This window comes from Saccostrea cucullata, unplaced genomic scaffold (assembly GCF_032062105.1).
Source record: "Saccostrea cucullata isolate Sc308-1 unplaced genomic scaffold, CSIRO_AGI_Scuc_v1 ctg2287, whole genome shotgun sequence".
NCBI lineage: Eukaryota > Metazoa > Mollusca > Bivalvia > Ostreida > Ostreidae > Saccostrea > Saccostrea cuccullata.
In genome coordinates, this window is record NW_026918818.1 from 1 (window position 1) to 23,641 (window position 23,641).

A 23,641-nucleotide genomic window follows, 5' to 3' on the forward strand; every position below is an offset into this window, starting at 1 on the left:
TTTTGTGAAATAATTTTTCTCTAACCTGCAGTGTACTAAAAGTTTAGGTTGAATAGAATTCCCTGAAACCGATCTCAAGAAATGCTGATGGAAAATGACAAGGTTTATAGCTTCAGGGACCCCATGATCTGGCCACTGGGTATAGTGAAACATCCTCACGTCTCGTTCTTTGTGTTCCTGCATCCAGAAAGAAAGAGAGCAATGAAAGTCAGAAAAAAGGTGAGCTCGAGATTCATTATACCTTAAGTCAAGTGTTTTTATGGTAATCATGCGGTTTACGTTTAATGTTTTAGTAAGTAAAATATGTACACTAAAATAGCGAAACTTAAGTAAGGAGACTTACAGCAATATTTTGCACATGGAACTTCCTCGTCACATAATTTGCATAGGTCTTTTCTTCATTGCTTCGAATGGTAAAATGTCCATGTTGGATTTTCTCACTGTTGTTTGGCCAATATTGTTTACATTTTTCCTATTATTAGAAATGAAAATTCATAAATAAACAAATAGCAATTAATCAGGAATTTAGAAGGGTTGTTGAAAATAATTATATACTTGAAAGACCCAACTGTACTGGAGAATCAAAACACTAAATCGATCAATATTATAAACCAAATATGGAGGAAAGCGAACAGTAATCAAAGTCAAATGTCCATTGAAACAATACAAATGAGGACCAGATCAAACATGAACATATACAACCTTAGAGGTCGGATCAGGTGCCATGAAAGAATAAGCTATCCTTTTGACAGGTCACATCCATGTACCATATCATACTTGTCATGATTGGGTTTACTAAACAGAATTTTTTTGACAATTCAGTGCGTAAATAAAAGCTTAAGAATTGGTATGATAAAAATTCAGTTGGCACCGACCTTATGATTAATTGTGTTCTGGCAAAGTTTTATCGACCATGATTTGCGGAATGAATACTGAAAAGATACAGCTGATAAGCTCGTTCGATCAACTTGTTTGTTAAAAGTTTGCCTCGTTTTGGAAATTGTTCAATATGTAGAACATGTTTTTGCATATCTACAGCTGAAATTGAAAAACATATAGGGTCGAATGGTATATCACTACATTAGTGAGAGAAATAAATGTTGAAGGCATCGCGTTTATATAAGGATTTAAAGCTAAACTAACACAAAAACTCACAACGAATCCTAATTGATTATATGTCGTGGATATGTATAAATGTTGACTTAAGGTACACAGGTCTTTCAATTATTCTTTGTTTAGACATTTTGATAAATTCTGCCTCATATAAATTCAAAATTAAGTTTGATAAAAGTACGATTTCAGTGTTATTGTACACTTCGGCTGATGTGCCAGGACAATTACATATGTACATGTAACATAATGGTAAAAAAGCAAAACTAAAACAGTTTGAAAACCTTCACGCATCAATAATTTAACCTTTTTTGTAAACATTGGTATTTTCAAGTTGAATATAGTTCAATGGAAAACATATTTAGAAAACAGGTAATTATGATCCTATATAAGTGTACAATCGAGAAACACAAGTAGGGTTTGGTCATCTCTCAGAATCTTATCAGAGATGTACCTGTAGAGTAAGGTATATATGCTTTATATAGAAGAGCGAAGTGGTAACCTTATCTTTTAAGGACATGAAGGGTGCTTTATTTTTTATGTAACAGTTTTTAATGTATCTTGAAATCCATAATTCAAATTAATCAATCATATTGTTTACAAACCTTTGTCCCCTCTTTAAGGTTTGTCAAGCAAACAATCGTTGTAACTGCTTCTTGCCATACCATTTCCCAAAAGTCAATAATTGTTTTCTTTCTTGGACCTGTTTAAAAGGAAGATCGAGAGTTGTTAATACACAAATAAATTTTAAACAATTTAAGGGCTATATGCTTTTTCTTGCCTGAATTAATCTTTATGTTTCTTCACATTTATGCAATAAATTGTTTATTATACTGAAAAGAGCTTAAACGTAAAAATATGTAGTTTCGATTTCAATTTTAACTAGATGCTGTCATGAGACAGTAATACCCGCACTAAGGTGTTTGCCTCTAAATACACGCTCCTACATATTGGGCGGCTTTCCAAGGAAAAAGTCAAAATAATTCTATAATTTACATGTATTCATCAAATTGAGTATGAAATTCTCGGACCCTGTGACCTATAACTCAGAACTTCTTATATTTATTTTACATACTTAATTCATTATATACCAGTTTGAATTCTATTAATGATGTAAATCAGATTTTGATAAATGTTTTGCTCATAATAGGACCTTTTTAAATTTACTAATCCCCCCCCCCTCGACACTACAATCACACAGCACATACTTTTTGGAATAGGCTAGATGGAAAAGTTTTGTTAAAACATCGTTTTATGGATTAATTTAAAATTTGTTCTTGTACTATACATGTTAACATGTAAATTTCTACATCACATCACGTTGCGTCACCCATTATCATATTTTTAGATTAAACACCATTTGGCACACCTCGGCCGATTCCCACTTCATCTGATAAGGTGACGGAATCGGCCGAGGTGTGTCAAATGGAATTAGCACATGGCTGCAGTCTGGTGTGCATTGGATTAATTCATTTTGTGTTATAATTGGATTTATATTTCATGAAGTTGACGAGACCTGTGGTAGTTGGTAAGTACAAGTTTAAGTATAGTGGGGGGTAAAATAAACCCAAACGATTAGGTTAAAGTTCAAAAAGGGTCAAAGATCATCGCATGCCACACTAGACGAATTTCATATTGTGAAGTTATCTCCCGTTGTCGATGTGACATTCAGTTACTGCCAATACTGGTGCGGATCCAGAATTTTTTTTCAGGAGTAGGGAGGGGGGTTCACATCTCAGTCAAAAAATTCCAGCCCAGAATTTCCTGACAAGCAGGAGAAAAAAAACTGAAAACAAATAAACAAAATAAAAACAATGATAGTGTGGTCAATGTTTTCTAAGTTAGGGGGAGTATGTCCAAAGTCAGTTTTTATTTGCTTCAGTATATAGTCTTGTTTAGATAACAAAGCAAATTCCAGGGGGGGGGGGATGGGGGGATTCCAATCTCCCTACCCACTCCCTGTCCCTGAAATAACAATCTATTTTGTGATTCCAATTAAATAGTATATTTTTTTTCCATTTGACTAATTATACATATTTTGTTTCTTGTGTTTATATTATATCTGTCTAAATTATAACCTTGCCCATAAGTTTTAACTGGGATGGGCTATATAAATGGCTTCCACATTTTATAGGTTTATTTCCTTGTGACAATTAAGACCTTTTATTTGGGTACCATTAATTTTTACCTCTGATCGCTTGACCTAGGATACACATTTTTACAAGAAAAATACCAAACTTTAAACTTGGCCTAAATTTTGATCAGTAGGTGCTAGGGCTTTAATGCTTAACATGTGTATTCATTGTGAACTGTCAACAGGTATAAATATGTTTGACCTTGACCCTAGAGTTTGAACCACTTAAAAAAAATTAACCTTGGCAATTAACTTTTGAACAGGAATTACTAGGGATTTCTTTATTTCACATGTGCTTTCCTTGTGACAAGACTTTCTTCTGATATTAACACTTCAACCTTCGCCATAGGCTTCCATACAGGGACATCAGTGTTTCACAAACACATTTTGTCTTCATTATTATTTGGTGGTGTCACCATATGAGGGAAAAATTCCCAAGAGAGATGTATTCACAACAAACAAACAAATTACTAGAGAAAATATAAAACATGAAAATGTTGGTCATGCATATCTCTGCATGAAAAAAACAGCTTTTCAAATACTGCAACCATATTGTAACCCTTTCAAAACACTCATTTGAGCTTTTCTGGTTTCCTTAGCATATAACGTCTGTCGTGACGTATCGTCCATCTGTTTGTCTGAAAACTTTTTACATTTTGAACTTCTCTAGAACCACTGGGCCAATTTTACCCAATTCATATAGAAATATGTACATTTGTATGTCAGACTGTCCATCTGTCTCAATAAATTTAACCTTGCATGGTCATCACGGTCATATCTACTGAATGAGAAGAGACATTCATATTAAACTTATGTATTAGTATTTACCTGTGAGAATGGCATGGGTTTTTTTTTTAACGTGACCTAGAAGTTTGACCTACTTGCAAAAAAATTAAATTGTTATAAATTCATCATTTTGAAAGAGAAAAGTTAGGGCATTCATATCATAATGCATGTATATTATTACCTGTGATAAGACCTTTCCAAATAAATCATGACTTTTACTCTGTGACCTTGACCTTGAAGCGGTCAAGCCTAACCTACTTTTCAAAAATGTTGCATTTGCTTATAACTTTTGATTGAGATCAGATATGACTCTCACATTTGACATGTACATTAATTACTCTTAAGAATTCAAGGTGTTTCCCAGCATGCGATGCTTTTTTACCCCTTGACGTTGATGTTTTACATAATTTTCAAAATATTTAACTCTCCTAAAAGATGATTAGGCTTCTGAGGAACATTAAGGAAGACTTCAGGGAAGACAGGGCTTTTTGCACAAAAAACGTCATTTTTCGACCCACATTTGACCCCCCGCGGCAAAATCTAAATTCCAAAACCTTACTGCACATCTACCTGACACCACCAACCATCTCCCAAAAGATGATTAGGCTACTGTGTAAAATGTAGGAGAAGTTCAGGGAAGACGGGGCTTTTTGCATAAAAAACGTCATTTTTTGACCCCCATTTAAACCCCTGGGGCAAAATCAAAATTCAGAAACCTTACTGCACATTTACATGACACCACCAACCATCTCCCAAAAGGTGATTAGGCTGCTGAGTAAAATGTAAGAGGAGTTCAGAGAAGACGGGGCTTTTAGCATAAAAAACATCATTTTTCGACCCCCATTTGACCCCCCAGGGCAAAATCAAAATTCCGAAACCTTACTGCACATCTACATGACACAACCAACCATCTCCCAAAAGATGATTAGGCTGCTGAGTAAAATGTAAGAGGAGTTCAGGGAAAACAGGGCTTTTTGCATAAAAAACGTTATTTTTCGACCCCCATTTGACCCCTGGGGCAAAATCTAAATTCCAAAACCTTACTGCCCATCTACCTGACACCACCAACCATCTCCCAAAAGATGATCAGGCTACTGTGCAAAATGTAGGAGAAGTTCAGGGAAGACGGGGCGTTTTGCATAAAAAACGTCATTTTTTTTACCCCCATTTGACCCCCTGGGGCAAAATCAAAATTCCGAAACCTTACTGCACATCTACATGACACCACCAATCATCCCCCAAAAGATGATTAGGCTACTGAGTAAAATGTAAGAGGAGTTCAGGGAAGATGGGGCTTTTTGCATAAAAAAACGTCATTTTTCGACCCCCATTTGACCCCCTGGGGCAAAATCAAAATTCCGAAACCTTACTGCACATCTACATGACACCACCAATCATCCCCCAAAAGGTGATTAGGCTGCTGAGTAAAATGTAGAAGGAGTTCAGGGAAGACGGGACTTTTTGCACAAAAAAACATCATTTTTCGACCCCCATTTGACCCCCCGGGGCAAAATCAAAATTCCGAAACTTTACTGCACATCTACATGACACCACCAACCATCTCCCAAAAGATGATTAAGCTACTGTGTAAAATGTAGGAGGAGTTCAGGGAAGAAAAGTGTGACAGACGGACGGACGGACGGACGGACGGACATGAGTAACAACAATATACCCGAACTTTCTTTAGAAAGTGCGGGTATAATTACTGGTAGTTACTGAAACCCTTGGACATATAACACTGATAAAACAAGCAGCAATTTCGTTCAAGGAACAATAACTTTTACACTAGGTATTTGAAGAGGTTGAACATGATGAAATGTATGTCGACGACAGGGAAATTTGGAATATAACGTTGTATTACTTATTAGGAATGATTTTCAAAAGCATGTATATAGAATTTATCTTACCTTGAGTAGCAATATATTTCTTTTCTCCACAAAGGTCCTATTTATAAATAAATGGGAATTAATTATCAATTTTTTGAGTACCAAAGGTACAACAATTCTACAGAGATAAAAGAAAATAAGAAAATATATACATATATTTGAACATATTAATTTTACATTAATGCTCATGAAGTCTACATTATTTGAAAAAGTGAATCTTGAAATAACTTTCTGAGGTGTAAAAGAAGTAAATTACGAAAATTATGTATACAGAATTTATATAATAAAATCTTAAAGGTAAATCGCTTTTGGGAATTGGTTAAAAAAACGACTCAGGACAGTTAAGGTATTATAATACATGTTTTGGGAATTTTTTTCCACTCTGATGAGTCCCATTCCTTAATGCAAATATAATGTATGTATTTTTAGTATCATGGTACATGTAATTGTGAAAAAATAGGTGGAAAAGATGAAATTACCATAAGTATCAAGCATGCACATCATAGGGAAAGAGTACTTAAACATTGCCTTTCTTGATTAATAATGTATGAAATTACCATGTTTGATTTATATTATATCATTTCTTAGGAAAGAAAAAGAGTAAATGGCTATGCATGCACAAATTCTCTTTTAAAATATTTACCCGACACCTATTTTAGTCTTAGCCCTGTCGAGAAAAAAAGCCATTGTCTTAAACTCGGTTAGAATTAACAAATTAATTTCATTTTGATTGTTTTTCTCCATACTAAAAAAAAATCATGTAATTGGTCAATTAAAAACAATTCCTCTTTATTTTTACTTGACATGAGTAAAAGTCTGTTCATATAGTAATTAATTTACCTTGATGTAGTTAGCATTGATATAACCGTCGTTCTTGTTAGATTCTTGTAGAATGATACGAGTATGATCGTCTAGAATGAATGAGACATAAATAGGTTATACGCAATATTTCTTTCTTAATTTTGAATTGGTTTTGATTTCCAGTTTCACCTTCATTTTCATGAAAAAAATTGTTTCATTAAAATTCAACAGTAAAATTTTTTCTTTTTTTGTGTGCTATTTTAATATTGTAAACTGCTTTATCTAAAAAGAAAACCTTGTGATTATGTGACTTCGCATATGAACAAATACTGTAAATCACTAAATTTTCGCAACACCTTATTTTGGCGAGAAAGTCATTGACTCTTGATTAGCGAGACAAAATTTTCACGAGTTGTGGTTATTGCTCTATTTAATCTTAAGGAAACTATTATACGCGAGAATTAAATTTTCGCGAGCACACTGTCTCGCGTAAGTACGCGAAAATAAAGTTCTCGCAAATAAAGAGTTATTTACAGTAATACAAAAAGTATTACTTCTCTCTTTAAAAATCTTCTCAATAATTTTTTTGGAAGAGATAAAAGCCTTAATGTTATAGCCAACAAATTGTAAACAAGGTCGTCTTCAAAATTATAATAACATATTTTTTTTTATTTTAGTTTTTTTTTGTATTGATAAGGTCCTAATTTCTTACAGGGAAATGTCGTCGTGTATCTGTTCTTGTCTTTGTTTTCTTCTCTTTGACCAACTTCACATGGATGTAATTCACCCTTTGGAATCTCCTAAATAACAGGTAAAAAACAAATTTGTAAAAGGTAATTAAATACATTCCCTGATAAAAATAAAATACGTAATGTGTAATAGCAATTTAAAAATAAAAGAAAACATTAAACAAATTGATTTATATTCTAGATGAACTATCTTTATGATTTAATTTAATCTTTTGTGTAGCTTAAGTTATCATGACTATAAATTTAAAACTAAACTTTTTTTTAGCCTTAATACCATTGTTACAACGCACTTTGAAAAACTACGCACTTTGAAATTTTTTTTCAAAGTGCGTTAAAATTTGGGACCAAGATAACGCACTTTGAAAAAAAAATTAAGGTAAATACATAATTATATGAATGATTTGAGTATAGCATAGACATCGAGACTGGGCGAAGGGCCAGGGGAGTGGAGGGGGGGGGGGCTAAGCCCCCCGCTTATTTTGGAAAGATATATACATCGTATAAGCATTGAAAATGCAGCGTACCCTTTTTAGGTTTATTGCTCCCCTCCCCCGTTTGTTACCGAAACCTATGTATTGGAATGATAAAGATTTGAACTGAGGGATCTTATACCCGTCTTCTCCTCTTTTCGACGGGAGTAAATCAATTCATTTTTGAGGTTAGGGTTAGGCTTAGTTTTTTGAAAGATAAATAACAAATAAAATCTTTCCATGACTAAAATATGATTTTTTTTTCAAAGTGCGTTAAGTGTCTCCATGGTAAAATATATTGATGTAGACTCTTAACGAACTTTGAAAAATCTTTTCAAAGTGCGTTGAGTTGGTCCCAAATTTAACGCAGTTTGAAAAAATTTTCAAAGTGCGTTGATTTTGTCCCAATTTTAACGCACTTTGAAATTTTTTTTAAAGTGTGTAATTTTTTCAAAGTGCGTTGCCACATACCATATACTCTTCTGTGAACCCTGCATTTCCCTGAAGTGACAATTTCCTTATTGTTGTCCATAGATCTTTTATTTGAATACACCCTTGTTTTTTGATAAGTTTAGTCCTTTTGGGCATCTCATTTTTGTTTGAATGTATTTCATCTTCTTCTAATAAAAAAATCTGTATATTAAGAAAATGCACTTTCCGCTCCCAATTTCACTTTCCTTAACGTCGAATGATTTATATAATATAAATTACATAAAAGTATGAATTGTATTTCTTTCTGAATCTTAAGTATCATTTTTGTTTTCAATTAGAAATAAGGCATTGTTTGATTACACTTAAAACAAAAAAAAAATTAAGATCTTAATATAAATACCATGTGTTAGTTTATCTTCATGAGTGTTGTGTACAACGAATTCCAAACTTTGTTGACTTCCGTCATTTTTCTTTGTTACGGATCTCGCTTTTCGTCTCCTTTATAGTAAGAAAAAACTATTTTAACATGTTATTTAATGACGATTATTATCGGAGAAAACGAAACATGATTATGTGCAAAATTAAGATTACAACGTTTATTAACTAGCTAATACATTAAAAGAATCCTTGCCATATGAATACCACCACAACTACCAGGACTATAACAACCACCGCTACAACACCACTGACCACGCCGTATGTGACATTTCCTGCATTCGTCTCAGATGTCTTTAACGCCGATCCTGTAACATAATTTTATCTACCAGATAAATAAATACATGTCAAAAATACTAGTTTATATTTTACCCGAGGTTAGTTAAAGCGGCATTGTGACGCATAAAGGGGAAAATTGACAAATGTAGAATTTTTGCATGACCCTTGTTAATTTCGTTCAATTCCTAAAAGTATTAGGTTTAAGAAAATTACAGGTTTCAGAACTTAAAAATTCTATTTTTAAGGAGAAAAATAAAAGTAAAAATAGTTTTTGTATGCCCCAGACCGAAAATATTGCTCAATACTTCTTACACACCACTGTACGCGTGCGCAGAAAAGTTGAATAAGTTTCCATAGTTACCATGGTCTCGAATACCCAGGAATGAATGTAAGTGGACCAAAAATTTAGAGACGATTTTTTAAAACGTTGTTAGAATATATTTCTACCTTTGCATGTTCCAGTTAAATGTTTTTACAAGTAAGGCTAAAAATAAAAATGGCGTGACCTTCACAAACACGAAAACAACGAAACGGTACTTACAACCTTTGTTTTTCCGGCACTTATATCGTGCAGTTTTTTCTTGCAGTTTAAGTGTCATATCTAAGCTCGTATACGCATAATTTTCATAAGTCTTTCTCTGTATGCTACAGATAGCTTAAAAGAAAGACATGATTTTGACTCATTGTGCCCTTTTAATGTTATTCGTAATATTGATATTCAAGGAGGTGTTATATATATTTGACTGCTAACCTGCGAACTGACAGTTTGTATGCAAAATAAATTAAACTTAATGTGCATGCATTATATTTCATATTGTAAATACAATTAACTTAAACATTATAGGGGGTGTAGAGTACTACTTCGAATAAATCACTCAAATATTGATGAAATCATTAGTAGAATTACCTTTTCGTTGCTTACATGTATCACCCTCATATTCCTCTTGACAGCCATAAGGACAACTTCCATTTATAATATCACAAGTCTCGTTCTTCAGACAGTGTGAACTGCACGGTTCTTCACAATTGTGACCATAAGAACCAGAGCACACTATAAATATTATAATAATCACATGTACATGTTTTGTAAAACTGAATTTAAAAAAAAATTAAGCAAAGAGGTCTTTGCATGGGAAGCATAAAATAATATATTTGTGAAACATACTTTGGGAACAATTTCTATCAGTCCACCCTTTCTTGCATCGGCATTGTCCTTTTATAGTATCACAATCATCATGACAATTTAGAGAACACTTCGACAAACAATTTTTACCGAAGTATCCCGATTCACAATCTAAAAATACCAATAGATAAATAAATCTAATCAATAAGTGTCAAACATCGAAGCAATGATGCGAATGTTTCGCTTACTTATTGATAAATTGCAACATGAGAAACAATAAGCCTGGTGTTCCGAATGAAAAGTTAACTTACGTGCGTCACATTTCTTGCCTTGAAATCCCGCCTCACATCCCATCAAACAATGACCGTTTGTGTGAAAACAAGTTTCATTGTTTAAACAATTTCCACTGCAATCCTCTTTACACATTTTACCAAACTTTCCATGGCTACATTCTTCATACAATTAAAAAAATAGATCAGCATATTCAATCAAATTACTACACTGTCCTTCGACTCCCCACGGGCCTTATAATTCACCTGAGTATTAGGCAACAACATACAAACATTTAAATTTGATTCGTGTTTTAAACCAGAGGCCATGAAATTCACAATTTTGAAAGAGGCACCATTGCTTATTATAATTATAAACTTAGCATTTTACTCTATTTACTTAAAGGTACTTAGACACAGACTTGAAGTTATCATTTTCTCTATAATATTAGGACTCATACATTGTAATAGCATTTCACACAAAAATTAATTAAAAATCTTTTTTCATAAAAAAAGATATTAACATTTCAAATTTTTTGGCGGGTTTAGTAATAACAGTAATAAGTAATAATATTATAGAGAAAATATTGACTTCAAATCTGTGTCCAAGTACCTTTAATACCAAGAGGTAGATCAAAGTAACAAAGAGAAAATGCACCTCCACTTTATAACCAGTTATGCACATCACCCCAAAGGAACCACTAACCCTTGGGTCACATATTTGAACATTTTGCAAATTTTATTATAAAATGGTTGATTAATACCAATGAGCAGATTTCAAAGCATTTATTTATTTTCAGAATATGTATCCCCCGACCCAGGGGGATACATATGCACCATTCTTCATCATATATATATATATATATATATATATATATATATATATATATATATATATATATATATATATATATATATATATATATATACTTGGATCATTGGCATAAAACCCAGGAGCAAAGGAAAAGATTTTCAAAGAATTAATGCATTTTCACTATATAATCAATAGAGCCCCACCCTAATACCAGAACCCTTGATCCTGGGGCCATAAAATTCACAATTTTTGGAAGAGGCACTCTTGCTCATCATAACTATGTCCTTAGTTTATTTAATTCCCAGAAACAGAAGATTTTCAAAGAATAAATGCATTTTCACTATATGATCAATAGAGCCCCGCCCTAACACCAGAACCCTTCACTCTGGGGCCATAAAATTTACAATTTTAGAAGAGGCACTCTTGCTCATCATGACTTTGTACTCAGTTAATTTATGTAATACCCAGAATGAGAGAAGAAGATTTTCAAAGAATAAATGCATTGTCACAATATAATCAATAGAGCCCCGCCCTGATACCAGAACCCATGACGCTGGGGCCATAAATTGACGGTTTTGGAAGAGGCACTCTTGCACATCATAACTATGAATGTACTTAGTTAATTTGTTTATTACCCAGAAGCAGAGAAGAAGATTTTCAAAGAGTTCATGTATTTTCACTATATAATAAAAAGAGACCCAACCTAACACCAGTACCCCTGACCCTGGGGCCATAAAATTCACAATTCTGGAAGAGGCACTTTTGCTCATCATAACTATCTACTTAGTTAGTTTACTTAATGCCCAGGAGCACAGAAGAAGATTTTCAAAGAAATAATGCATTTTCACTATATAACTTATAAAGCCCCACCTTAGCACTAGAACCGCTTACCCTCAGCCTGGGACCATGAATTTCACAATTTTGGTGGAGGACTCAATACTCATTACATTCAAATATTAATACATGACGCACGACGACGGACGAAAACGGATAGCAATAGGTTACCTAAGTTACTCGGGTGACCTAAAAATTAGAAGTAAATTTAATCTGAACATAAATAGGTTATTATTCTTTTTTAACTTAAAACTATTATCAAAATATCAGTTAGTATAGCATATGAATATATACTGCTCTTGTTTAATCGAACATATTATGAATCAAATTAATTACTTTCATGGCATTTGTCATTCCTCCATCCTGGATTGCAACCATTATCACAGGATCCAGATACGTGATTACAAGAACTGTTCACACAGTGCAAGCTGCATAACCCAGAACAGTTTGATCCGAATGTGCCATGTTCACAAGCTTGATGTGAGAATAAAAGATCAGAATGAATATCAAAACCAAAAGGTTAGACATATTTTTTCACTTTTCAGCTTTCGTCCAAGTAGACCGGTAATGGTAACCTATGGTATGAAAAAGTATGGAGATAGTCTCTTCGATCGGTAGGCCAGGTTAATTTTTTTTGTTTGCCACCTCTTTTTCAACCTAAGATGTAAACACAGATAGTGACCATTCCTTTGTCAACCACACTGCATTAAAAGTGAATTGCACGAGTTTTTGTATGAAAAATAAAAAACCCATGGCCCATATTACGGTTCATGTTCGAGAACCCTTAATGCAATGCTTAATGGCTCTGAGTGCTGAGTATAGTTCTAAACTTGTAGCACTTCAACGGCATATATTTACGGTGACCTCTCTATTTAAGTAAAAAAAATCTCGAAGGGACTTATGGCAACATTCCATCAATCAATCTTTCAACTTGAAAAGTGCTTGGTGATGGTGACCTTTTCTAGACAATATTGATCTCCCTTAGTTTATAGTTCCATATAAAAATATGCAACAAGAGGCCCATGGGCCACATCGCTCAGCTGAGAAGCTTTGACCATTCTGTTCTTTACCAGATTTTCCCCTTTTAATACATAATGCAACCCCAACCTACCCCACTGATCATAATAAAGACATTTTGAAATCTACACTACCCCAGGATGCTTCCATGTGTACATAAGTTTCAGCTTTTCTTGAGAAGAAGATTTTCAAAGATTTTTCCTATATATTTCTATGTAAAACTTTGATTCCCCATTGTGGCCCCGCCCTACCCCCGGGGGTCATGATTTGAACAATTTAGAATCTACACTACCCCAAGATGCTTCCACATAAGTTTCAGCTTTTCCGGCCCAGTGGTTCTTGAGAAAAAGATTTTCAAAGATTTTTCCTATATATTTCTATGTAAAACTTTGATTCCCCATTGTGGTCCCGCCATTCCCCCAGAGGTCATGATTTGAACAATTTAGAATTTACACTACCCCAGGATGCTTCCACATAAGTTTCAGCTTTTCTGGCCCAGTGGTTCTTGAGAAGAAGATTTTCAAAGATTTTTCCTATATATTTCTATGTAAAATTTTGATTCCCCATTGTGGCTCCGCCCTTCCCTTGGGGGTCATAATTTGAACAATTTAGAATCTACACTACCCCAGAATGCTTCTACATAAGTTTCAGCTTTTCTGGCCCAGTGGTTATTTAGAAGAAGATTTTTTTATGATCCCACCCTATTTTTGTCTTTTCTTGATCATCTCCCCTTGTGAGGGGACTTGACCCTTTATTACAACAATTTAAATTCCCCTTCATCCGAGGATGCTATGTACCAAGTTTGGTCAAAATTGGCCCAATGATTCTTGAGAAGAAGTCGAAAATGTGAAAGTTTACAGACGGACAGACAGACAGCTAGATGGACAGACAGTAGACGGACGGACGACGGACAAAATGTGATCAGAAAAGCTCACTTGAGCCTTCGGCTCAGGTGAGCTAAATATGATCAAATTAAACTAAACTGTATGGCATTTTTCTTTGCCAAATGATAGTTGACAGCTTAAGATATTATATAAAGAAAAAATAAGTTTTATCTGATGAATAATTTGTTGACCATCAGTCTTCTTAAATCTTACACAAATGTATCCTTTAGATCAAGGGTTATCTTTATTTAAACTATATGTACTAAATTTATCTGACTATTCTTGACTACCTTGAACAAGATAACATGCATTGATGAGGAAGACAATTATGTCATGATTTGATTGCATCAATGCATGCTATTTCAAAGCATTTAGAACTACAACATAATATAATTTTATGACACTTACTTTCATTACATAAAGTTCCCTTAAACCCTTCCCTACATCCATCCATACATTCTCCATAAACCTTATTACAGGTTTTATTTTCGAAGCAGTTTCCACTGCAGAGATTTGTACAATTAGCACCATAAGTACCAAAATCACATTCTGCAAAAGAAATACATGTAGTGAATGAAAATTGATTTCAAAAATTATATATGATGAAACCATTCATGAAGCAGTTTTCTGCTGTACATATATATAAAATATATTCTTTTAAAGACCCTTTAAACGAAGATTTTTAATACAGATAACCCATTTTTTAAAGTTTGTGAAGCTTCCTTTAGGTAATTATAGACTAATACAATTCGTAAGCAAGGTTTTTTATAAAAAAAATAATAGTTTGTATAATTTTTTTGGTTAAGATGAAATGATAAAAAGATATATTGCTGTCGAAATACTTTTTTCTAACCATCATTAAGACAACAATTTATGTTGGGTATGTTTGCTTTGTTTTATCAAAGCACATAAGAAAAATACAGTTATCCGGATTATACAATGAAGTTTTGCTTATTACCTTCTTCACATTTAGAGCCTCTATAACCCCGTACACACCCTGCATTGCAATCTCCGCTCTCTTTGTTACAATCCTCCTGGTTTGCACAGTTTCCGCTACAATTCCTTTTACAATTTTCTCCGTATGTCCCATACCTACATCCTATAAAACAAAATTCACTCATTTTCCGTTACAGGCACGCCTAATTTACTCCAACAGTATTCCATACATTTTAGATTAAAACTCACTTTCAAATATTTTAAACGATAATTATTAATATTAATTTTTAAAAATAAATAAAAACACTGTATATTTTTTTCACTTCATGACAATGATTATCTTCAATCATTTTATTCCAGGATAATGGTAGGGTAAATCAAAATAGATTATTGAAGAAAATGAATAACATTTTACTAACCCTTTCCTTACAAATATATCATATTTTAAAGTAATATACGCCGTATGGATGCCGATTTGTATGTGAAACAAAATGATTAAATGATTTGAAACACATAGAGTGTAATGAAAAAATAATATTTCCACAAAATTTAACTATAAAACTCGTTGTAATAACAGAACAATAAAGCAATATCTGCAATCAAGAATTCAGTCTTTTCATGAATATTGATAAAGGAAGTGCGTAAACAGTAGGTCTAAATATAGACAGTATGTCCACGGGAAATTATAGACAACGAGGCACATTGCATTTTGACAACGATTATTAATAAAAGGATAATATGCGTCATAACAGAGTATAGATTTTTGATACTGATTACATTTAAAGATAAGTTATATTAATAGTAACACGCCATCCATGTCAAAAGTGAGTTGTATCTCAAAGGGCTTACCTAGTTTTCTTGACGCCGTGTTTGTTTATCAATCTAAAAGTAGCGACGGCGTCACGTGGTGGATTTACTTAAAAATAGACATTATTCTCCTTGCAGGATAATAAATAATTTTAATTTGATAACTTTATAACGAATTTTATTTAAATGGTGTAATTTACAGCATTTTCGTAACTTTTATTGGTAAACAAAATATATAAATTTCCAGCCGTATTTTAAAATGGCGCACGTTATAGCGTATATTACTTTAAGCTAACCTGCATTATTCACTTGGAGAGGAAACTTTCTTATAGTGCCTAGAGACGGCTCAATAATTTTGATAATTCTGTTAACATTGATGGTTTTGTTTGAAAACCCAATCCCAAATCTTTACCAATCCTCCCATATTTAGTCAAATTCTAAAGTACTATTATATCTTACTTTCATTGCAATCATATCCCATCCATCCTGAAATACATCCTGAACAATGACCAGTCACGTGATTACAAGATTTTTCTTGACATCTGACTGAACATGTTCTGTTGCACTCTGCTCCATAAAATCCAGCTGGACAAGCTTATAATATAAAGCACAAGACATTATTTTGTGTTTAAATTTACTTGTACAATCTGTACCCCATCTTTACAAAATGTTAATTTTTCGTACATTAATTCCTCCTGGTATAATTATAGCCATGTAGATTTTTCATAGGAAAAATGTGTATTTTTCACTATGGAACAAAATATCGCCCATAAATGGCTAAAGTATTGTCGACTCGGCGTTAAACTGTAATTATCCAATCTATCAATATAACAACCAAAAACTTTTGAGGGCTAAAAAATTTCCGTCATCTTATGCAAATCATTTTGAAGTACTAGAATGTTCTCGATATCATCTATATGTGTCTGAAATTTTGCGATAAAATTAAAACACAAGAAATCAAAATCACTATAAAATTTGACTTTCTTAATCTTACCATCAAGGCATTTTTCCCCGATCCAGCCATCGATGCATCCAACACAAGTCCCATTAGTTACGTAACACCTTCTTTCTTGGCAGTGTGAGGGACAGGTTTCATTACAGAGTTGTCCATAAGCATCATCTCTGGTACAACCTTTAGCACAATAAGATAATGTATAAATATTTTTTTTTGAAAATTAAATGATTTTAAAGGTATACATCTTTAAAGGCTTTATTTTTAACAAATCAAATGATGCTTATAGAATGATAAGAATTTAAGTGCGTGAAAAAAAAGAAGAATATTACCTTGTACAATTACTTCACATAGCTGTGTGTATGTTTCTTTTTGATTGACCCCGTTTGGATACGTCACACCAGGGACTCCTCTTTCGTTATAGAAAAATACATACCGACCGAATGAAACACATATATGAGTGACGTTAAGATCGGGTAACTCCGATCCTGAATGACTGTAGCACAAGTAAGCCTCGTGTAAAAGACTGAAGTCTGTACTGTTTGAGATATAGAGCTTGTATCCATACATACGCTCTCTCTGTCGTTGTTCTGTTTAACAATGAGGGGAAGAAGTTTGAATTTAATACATGCAATGCATTGCAGTCAGAATGATTGACATAAAAGATTTTGTAGCTCGGCAGCCAACAGGATTACGTTCTAGATAAAAAAGCTCATATTAGAGTTTATAACCGACTTTTACTGTACTAAATATTGTTATGTACTGTATGAAATATACAAAAATGGCGAAAATTAAAGGTTGTTCGACTTAATAATTTTGACTTTAAAATATTTAAATGCCTTAAATTTGTATTTAATAATGGCCTTCAGAGTTGAATACTGCTGGGTATCTCCATGTATTTTATATAACAAAACAGAATGGGTGACATATGCTAATACGACTTCGAAGAAAGATTTTAGTTCATTATTTTGTTTTGTTTGTTAGTTTTGTTTTTAGTTTGTTTTTTAAAGAGATCAATGGAGATGTAAAGGAAAGAATAGAAAGACATTTTTATTTCAGAAATCTTAAAAGTGTACTTACCATAGCTCTTATTATAAAGCCTGAAGTAAATCTGTACGTCATAAATACTTTTGACTTTCTGGAGATCCACATACCACCATGCTGGATTAGATAAATATGTAGAAGAACATGTGGATAAAGATCTGTCTACAGCGTTCTCTGCCAAATCCGTTCTTTGAAGACCTTGTTGTTTTGTTGGTTTAAATGCTGATATATCATCTAAAAAAGAGAAAATATAGATTTAATGGTTGAATACTAAATAACATAAGCTCCAAAACTCTTCGAAAGTGAAGTATTATGCTTTACGTGAGTAATATTTCTAATTCAACTAGTTTTTCAACATTTGTATTTTAAAATTTGAGTAGTAGTAGTAGTAGTAGACGTATTGTAATCATTTCATTTTGTCATTCAATTGCTTTTTTCTGTTAATCTCTACTTATGAAGAAAATTATATTCTTGTTTAAACTACGTCCTCAATACCTTCTAATTTCTGTCCATTTCAAAGTATCTAAAACACTAATTTATATTTATGTTTATATGGTATGGAACATTTTGTAGATGTGATGATCTTGTGTCATTTCTTTACTCAGTGTACGTTTTACTATCACATGCATATTTATCATGTTCATTTTTAAAAAAAAAAAAAACTAACTGAATACTATTTGTACCTCGTAAATATTAGGTCGTTTCTCAATTCAAAACGAAACTGTTTACAATTCAAAAGAAAGTGAATCATTTATACAAATTACAGTTCAAAATGTTATCATAAAAACAAACTTTTGATTGAGATGCTTAGCTTTCTAAGAAATAAAGATCCATGTATGCATGGGATATATATATGTATAAGAATAAATCATGTAAATCATGGTTTTTTAGTTAACAACAATATTGATAAGAGAACTCTCAGTCTAAAATCATCTTGACAAAATAAACACATTGCATTGTTTAAAATCAGTGATAATTCTTTCTTTAAGCATCAATACAATAAGCTCGATCGATATAAAATTACCATATAATCAATTCTTAAATTATGGAATACTGTTGGACAATTCTTTGTACAATAGGACTTGTTAATTAAATTGATTTATCATTTTGTAAGATAACTTGAAGTAACATACAACAAAAAGAGATAAAGAACGCTTGTTCATGAAATCAACGAACAGTGTCAACCTCAAAAGTCCATTAAAACATAACAAATTTGGAGCAGGCAAAACACAGACCTCCAAAAAGATCTGTAGCGGGATCATGTTACTTGGAAGAGTTGACATGTCGACAATCATATACGCCGTTTGCTACTTATCATGATCGTGCAAACTAAAAATCCGTAAAATTAAGATTCGGTAGAATTAATGGTCTAACAAATTTTTATGCACGCAGTTTTCGTTATTTCTCGATCACGAAGGAGCACACATTGGGTTTGACCGGCCGGCAGGGAATACTCACTCCTCAATGGCACCTGATCCAACATCTGATTTTTTAAAGTTCCGTGTGTGTCCTGCTCCTTTTTTGTAATGTTAAATGCACCTTTGAGATTGATATAGTTTGTCATCTCCACATATTTCAGGCAACATGCGACTTAATGTTAGATTGTGTTTAATGACAAGATCATTGTATCCATCATAGATTTTGCAGAATGTTTTAATTTTTTAACTAGAATATTCTTGTTTCATCAACTTATCTGGCAATAGCTTGTCACGTTTTAGAAAGTGAAGCGATTGAATGAAGTCACTTCTTTTTCAAAATTAATGAAATACTAGTGCTAATTGTAACGGGGACCGTTACAGATGTTCCCCAAACGCTCCCCAACTCCCTTTTGGTGCCATATTTCCTGTAAGCTTCATTAAATAACACAAACTCTATGCATTTGAGACTTTAACAACGTTTACCCAGAAATGTACCATGTTCATTCAAATTTCAGCATTGCATGTGTGCGCATGTGAATCATGTACCTAATGACCATATCATCTTGTCTACACAATATATATATATATTAATATACTAAATATCAAAGTATTTAATCCAAAAGTATTAAAAAAAATTCGCTCATTCAAGTGTATTTTTGATTTTGCTCATTTCACGTGTACGCACGTGCATACATGAGCATGGTGACCATACCTTCTTGTAGAAGTCCATTACATCTATCTATGTTCTAAATCCCATCCCGTTTGGTTGAAAACCAAGGGAGTTATAGCTGTTTAAAGTTTCAGCCAATCAGATTGCAGCGCACTTACACGCATGTGTACGCATGTGCATGATGACCATACCTTCTTATAGTAGTCCATTACATCTATCTATGTTCTAAATCCCATCCTGTTTGGTTGAAAACCAAGGAAGTTATAGCTGTTTAAAGTTTCAGCCAATCAGATTGCAGCTCAAGTACACGCACGTGTATGCATGTGCATGGGGACCATATCTTCTTGTAGAAGTCTATTTTATATATCTATGTTCCAAATCCCATCCTGTTTGGTTGAAAACCGAGGGAGTTTTACCTATTTAAAGTTTCAGCCAATCAGATTGCAGCACACGTGCATGCACGTGTTTTCATGATAATTTCTATATATCATGTTGTAGGATACCCTAATGCATGGCTATGTTCAAAATTTCAAAGGATTTTGTCAAAAAACAAGAAAGATATTGAGACTTTAGTTTCAGCCAATCAGAGCAAAGCGCACGTGCATGCGCGTGAGATCTTGCTATTTTGACCATGTCATCTTGTCTATATTACTAATACATCCTTACATTATGAGTTTCAAAGCATTTCATCAAAAATTACAAAAGTTACGCCTATATCAATTAAATCGGTCATTTCACGTGTTGCACGTGCGCGCTCTTGCAAGCACGTGCGCGCAAAATGACCTTTGTTCGGCAAATCTACATTACATGTCTACTGACCCTAAAAACATTTTACCTTAGTCGGATGTGTAGTTTACAAGATCACTCAAGGACAAAATTTTCCCAGGAATAATAATAATAACTAGTGCTAATTGTAACGGGAACCGTTACAGATGTTCCCCAAACGCTCCCCAACTCCCTTTCGGTGCCATATTCCCTGCAAGTTTCATTAAATAAGACAAACTCTGTGCATTTTTGACTTTAACAACGTTTTTCCAGAAGAATACGAATTATATTCAATTTTTAGCATTGCACCCAAGCTCATGTGAATGCATGTGCGTTATGACCATATTATCTTGTCTACACTATTTATATATTTTAATATACTATATATTAAAGCATTCAGTCCAAAAGTAATAAAAATCACTCATTCAAGTGTATTTTTAAATATACTCGTTTCAAATGCACGCACGTGCGTGCACGTGCATGATGATCATACCTTCTTGAAGGAGTCCCTTACATCTATCTATGTTCTAAATCCCATCCTGTTTGGTTGAAAAACAAGGGACCGGAGTTATAGCCATTTAAAGTTTCAGCCAATCAGATTGCAGCACACGTGTATGCGCGTGATTTTATGATTTATTTTAATATCATTTTGTAGGATATCCTAATGCATAATTATATTTTAAATTTCAAAGAATTTCGTCAAAAAACAAAGGAGAAATAGCCATTTAAAGTTTCAGCCAATCAGATTGCAGCACACGTGCATGCGCGTGATATCATGATTTTTTTTTCTATATCATTTTGTAGGATATCCTAATGCATGACTATAATTTAAATTTCAAAGAATTTCGTCAAAAAACAAAGGAGATATTGCCATTTAAAGTTTCAGCCAATCAGCTTGCAGCACGCGCACATGCGCATGCTTTCATGAAAATTCTTATATATCATGCGGTAGATCTTCATAATGTAGGACTATGTTCAAAATTTCAAAGGATTATGACAAGAAACAAGAAAGATATTGAGACTTTAGTTTCAGCCAATCAGAGCGAAGCGCACGTGCATGCGCGTTAGATCTTGCTATTTTGACCATGCTATCTTGTCTATACTACTAATGTATCCTTACATTATGAGTTTCAAAAAATTTCATCAAAAAATAGAAAAGTTACGGCAATATCCATTATATTGGTCATTTCACGTGTTGCACGTGCGCGCTCTTGCAAGCACGTGCGTGCAAAATGACCTTCGTTCGGCAACTCTACATAACATGCCTACTGACCCTAAAAAGGTTTCACCTAAGTCGGATGTATAGTTTACAAGATCACTCGTGGACAAAATTTTCCCAGGAAGAAGAAAAATAATAAGAACTAGATGAGATCTCGTTGCGAGCAACGAGTGGGTCTTCCGTTCGATTCTTGATGAAATGAGATGAGATTTTGATTGAGATTTTCATTCTTAAGTAATGATCTTCCATATTCTGTAAAATGACATTGAACAAAAAAGACTTCTAAAATCGACTTTTGGCCCCTCACGGCCCCTAACATTAGGGATCAGTCCTTTTATCTTCATAACATTTAAAAGCTCTCAGGATTTTGAACACTTTTCGTTCAACAACTATTCAGAGATTCTTTTTCGTTTTCGAGTTATTCGCAAAAGAAATATTTAGGGGCCAACCCTTCAACTCCCTAATGGGGACGTTTAGCGAAAAATGAAAGGTTGCATATTGTTCAGAACATCATTTTGAACATCTTTTGTTCAATATTACTTATCAAAATATTTCTCACTTTTGAGATACAAAGCGTCAAAGATTTTGTCTTCTGGCCCCTTGTGGCCCCTAATTATGTAATATACGACTTTAAAATCATAATATACTGTTGTAGATTGTTGAGATAAACATTTTTACTTCAGTAATGTATTACAAATTATTGACTGTTAAAGAGTTATCGAAAAAAGACTTTTAGCCCCTCTTGGCCCCTAATTTGTGTGTCCAGCCCCTTTTTCTGGATTTCATCTTAAAGCTCTTAGGATTTTGAGCACTTTTTGTTCGACAACTATTCAGAGATTCTTTTTCGTTTTCGAGTTATTCGCAAAAGAAATATTTAGGGGCCAACCCTTCAACTCCCTAATGGGGACGTTTAGCGAAAAATGAAAGGTTGCATATTGTTCAGAACATCATTTTGAACATCTCTTTTCTTCAATATCACTTATCAAAATATTTCTCACTTTTGAGATACAAAGCGTCAAAGATTTTGCCTTCTGGCCCCTTGTGGCCCCTAATTATGTAATGTACGACTTTAAAATCATTATATACTGTTGTAGATTGTTGAGATAAACATTTTTACTTCAGTAATGTATTACAAATTATTGACTGTTAAAGAGTTATCGAAAAAAGACTTTTAGCCCCTCTTGACCCCTAATTTGAGTACCCAGCCCCTTTTTCTTGATTCCACCTTAAGGCCCTTAGGATTTTGAACACTTTTTGTTCAACAACTATTCAGAGATTCTTTTTCGTTTTTGAGCTATTAGCAAAAGAAATATTTAGGGGCCAACCCTTCAACTCCTTAATGGGGACGTTTAGCAAAAAATGAAAGGTTGCATATTATTCAGAACATTATTTTGAACATCTTTTGTTCAATATTGCTTATCAAAATATTTCTCCCTTTCGAGATATAAAGCATCAAAGATTTAGCATTCTGGCCCCTTGTGGCCCCTAATTATGTACCATACGACATAAAAATCATAATATATAGTTGTAGATGGTTGAGATAAACATCTTTGCATCAGTAATGTATTACAAAATATTAACTGATAAAGAGTTATCGAAAAAAGACTTTTGGCCCCTCTTGGCCCCTAATTCGAATGCCCAGCCCCTTTTTGGGATCTCATATTAAAGATCTTAAGATTTTGAACATTTTGTGTTCAATAACTATTCAGAAATTCTTTTTCGATTTTTAACTATTAGCAAAAGAAATATTTAGGGGCCAACCCTTCAACTCCTTAATGGGGACGTTAAGCAAAAAATGTAAGGTTGC

At 33.3% G+C, this 23,641-nt stretch overlaps 1 protein-coding gene across 1 annotated transcript in view; it reads right to left on the reverse strand.

The window, feature by feature from the left end:
- Positions 1-25: 25 nt before the first annotated feature.
- LOC134271742 (multiple epidermal growth factor-like domains protein 10) overlaps positions 26-23,641 on the reverse strand; it is a gene marked incomplete at its 3' end in the record, with an annotated part of 35,864 nt that continues 12,248 nt past the window's right edge. Inside the window, exons 3-14 of the mRNA XM_062753960.1 lie at positions 17,799-17,996; positions 16,761-16,898; positions 16,226-16,360; positions 14,982-15,122; positions 14,432-14,572; positions 10,517-10,657; positions 9,990-10,133; positions 9,011-9,111; positions 7,430-7,517; positions 6,757-6,827; positions 344-472; positions 26-177 (exon numbers count right to left, since the gene is read on the reverse strand). Coding sequence (XP_062609944.1) covers positions 26-177; positions 344-472; positions 6,757-6,827; positions 7,430-7,517; positions 9,011-9,111; positions 9,990-10,133; positions 10,517-10,657; positions 14,432-14,572; positions 14,982-15,122; positions 16,226-16,360; positions 16,761-16,898; positions 17,799-17,996 — 1,579 coding nt within the window. The remainder of the gene's footprint in view (positions 178-343; positions 473-6,756; positions 6,828-7,429; positions 7,518-9,010; positions 9,112-9,989; positions 10,134-10,516; positions 10,658-14,431; positions 14,573-14,981; positions 15,123-16,225; positions 16,361-16,760; positions 16,899-17,798; positions 17,997-23,641) is intronic.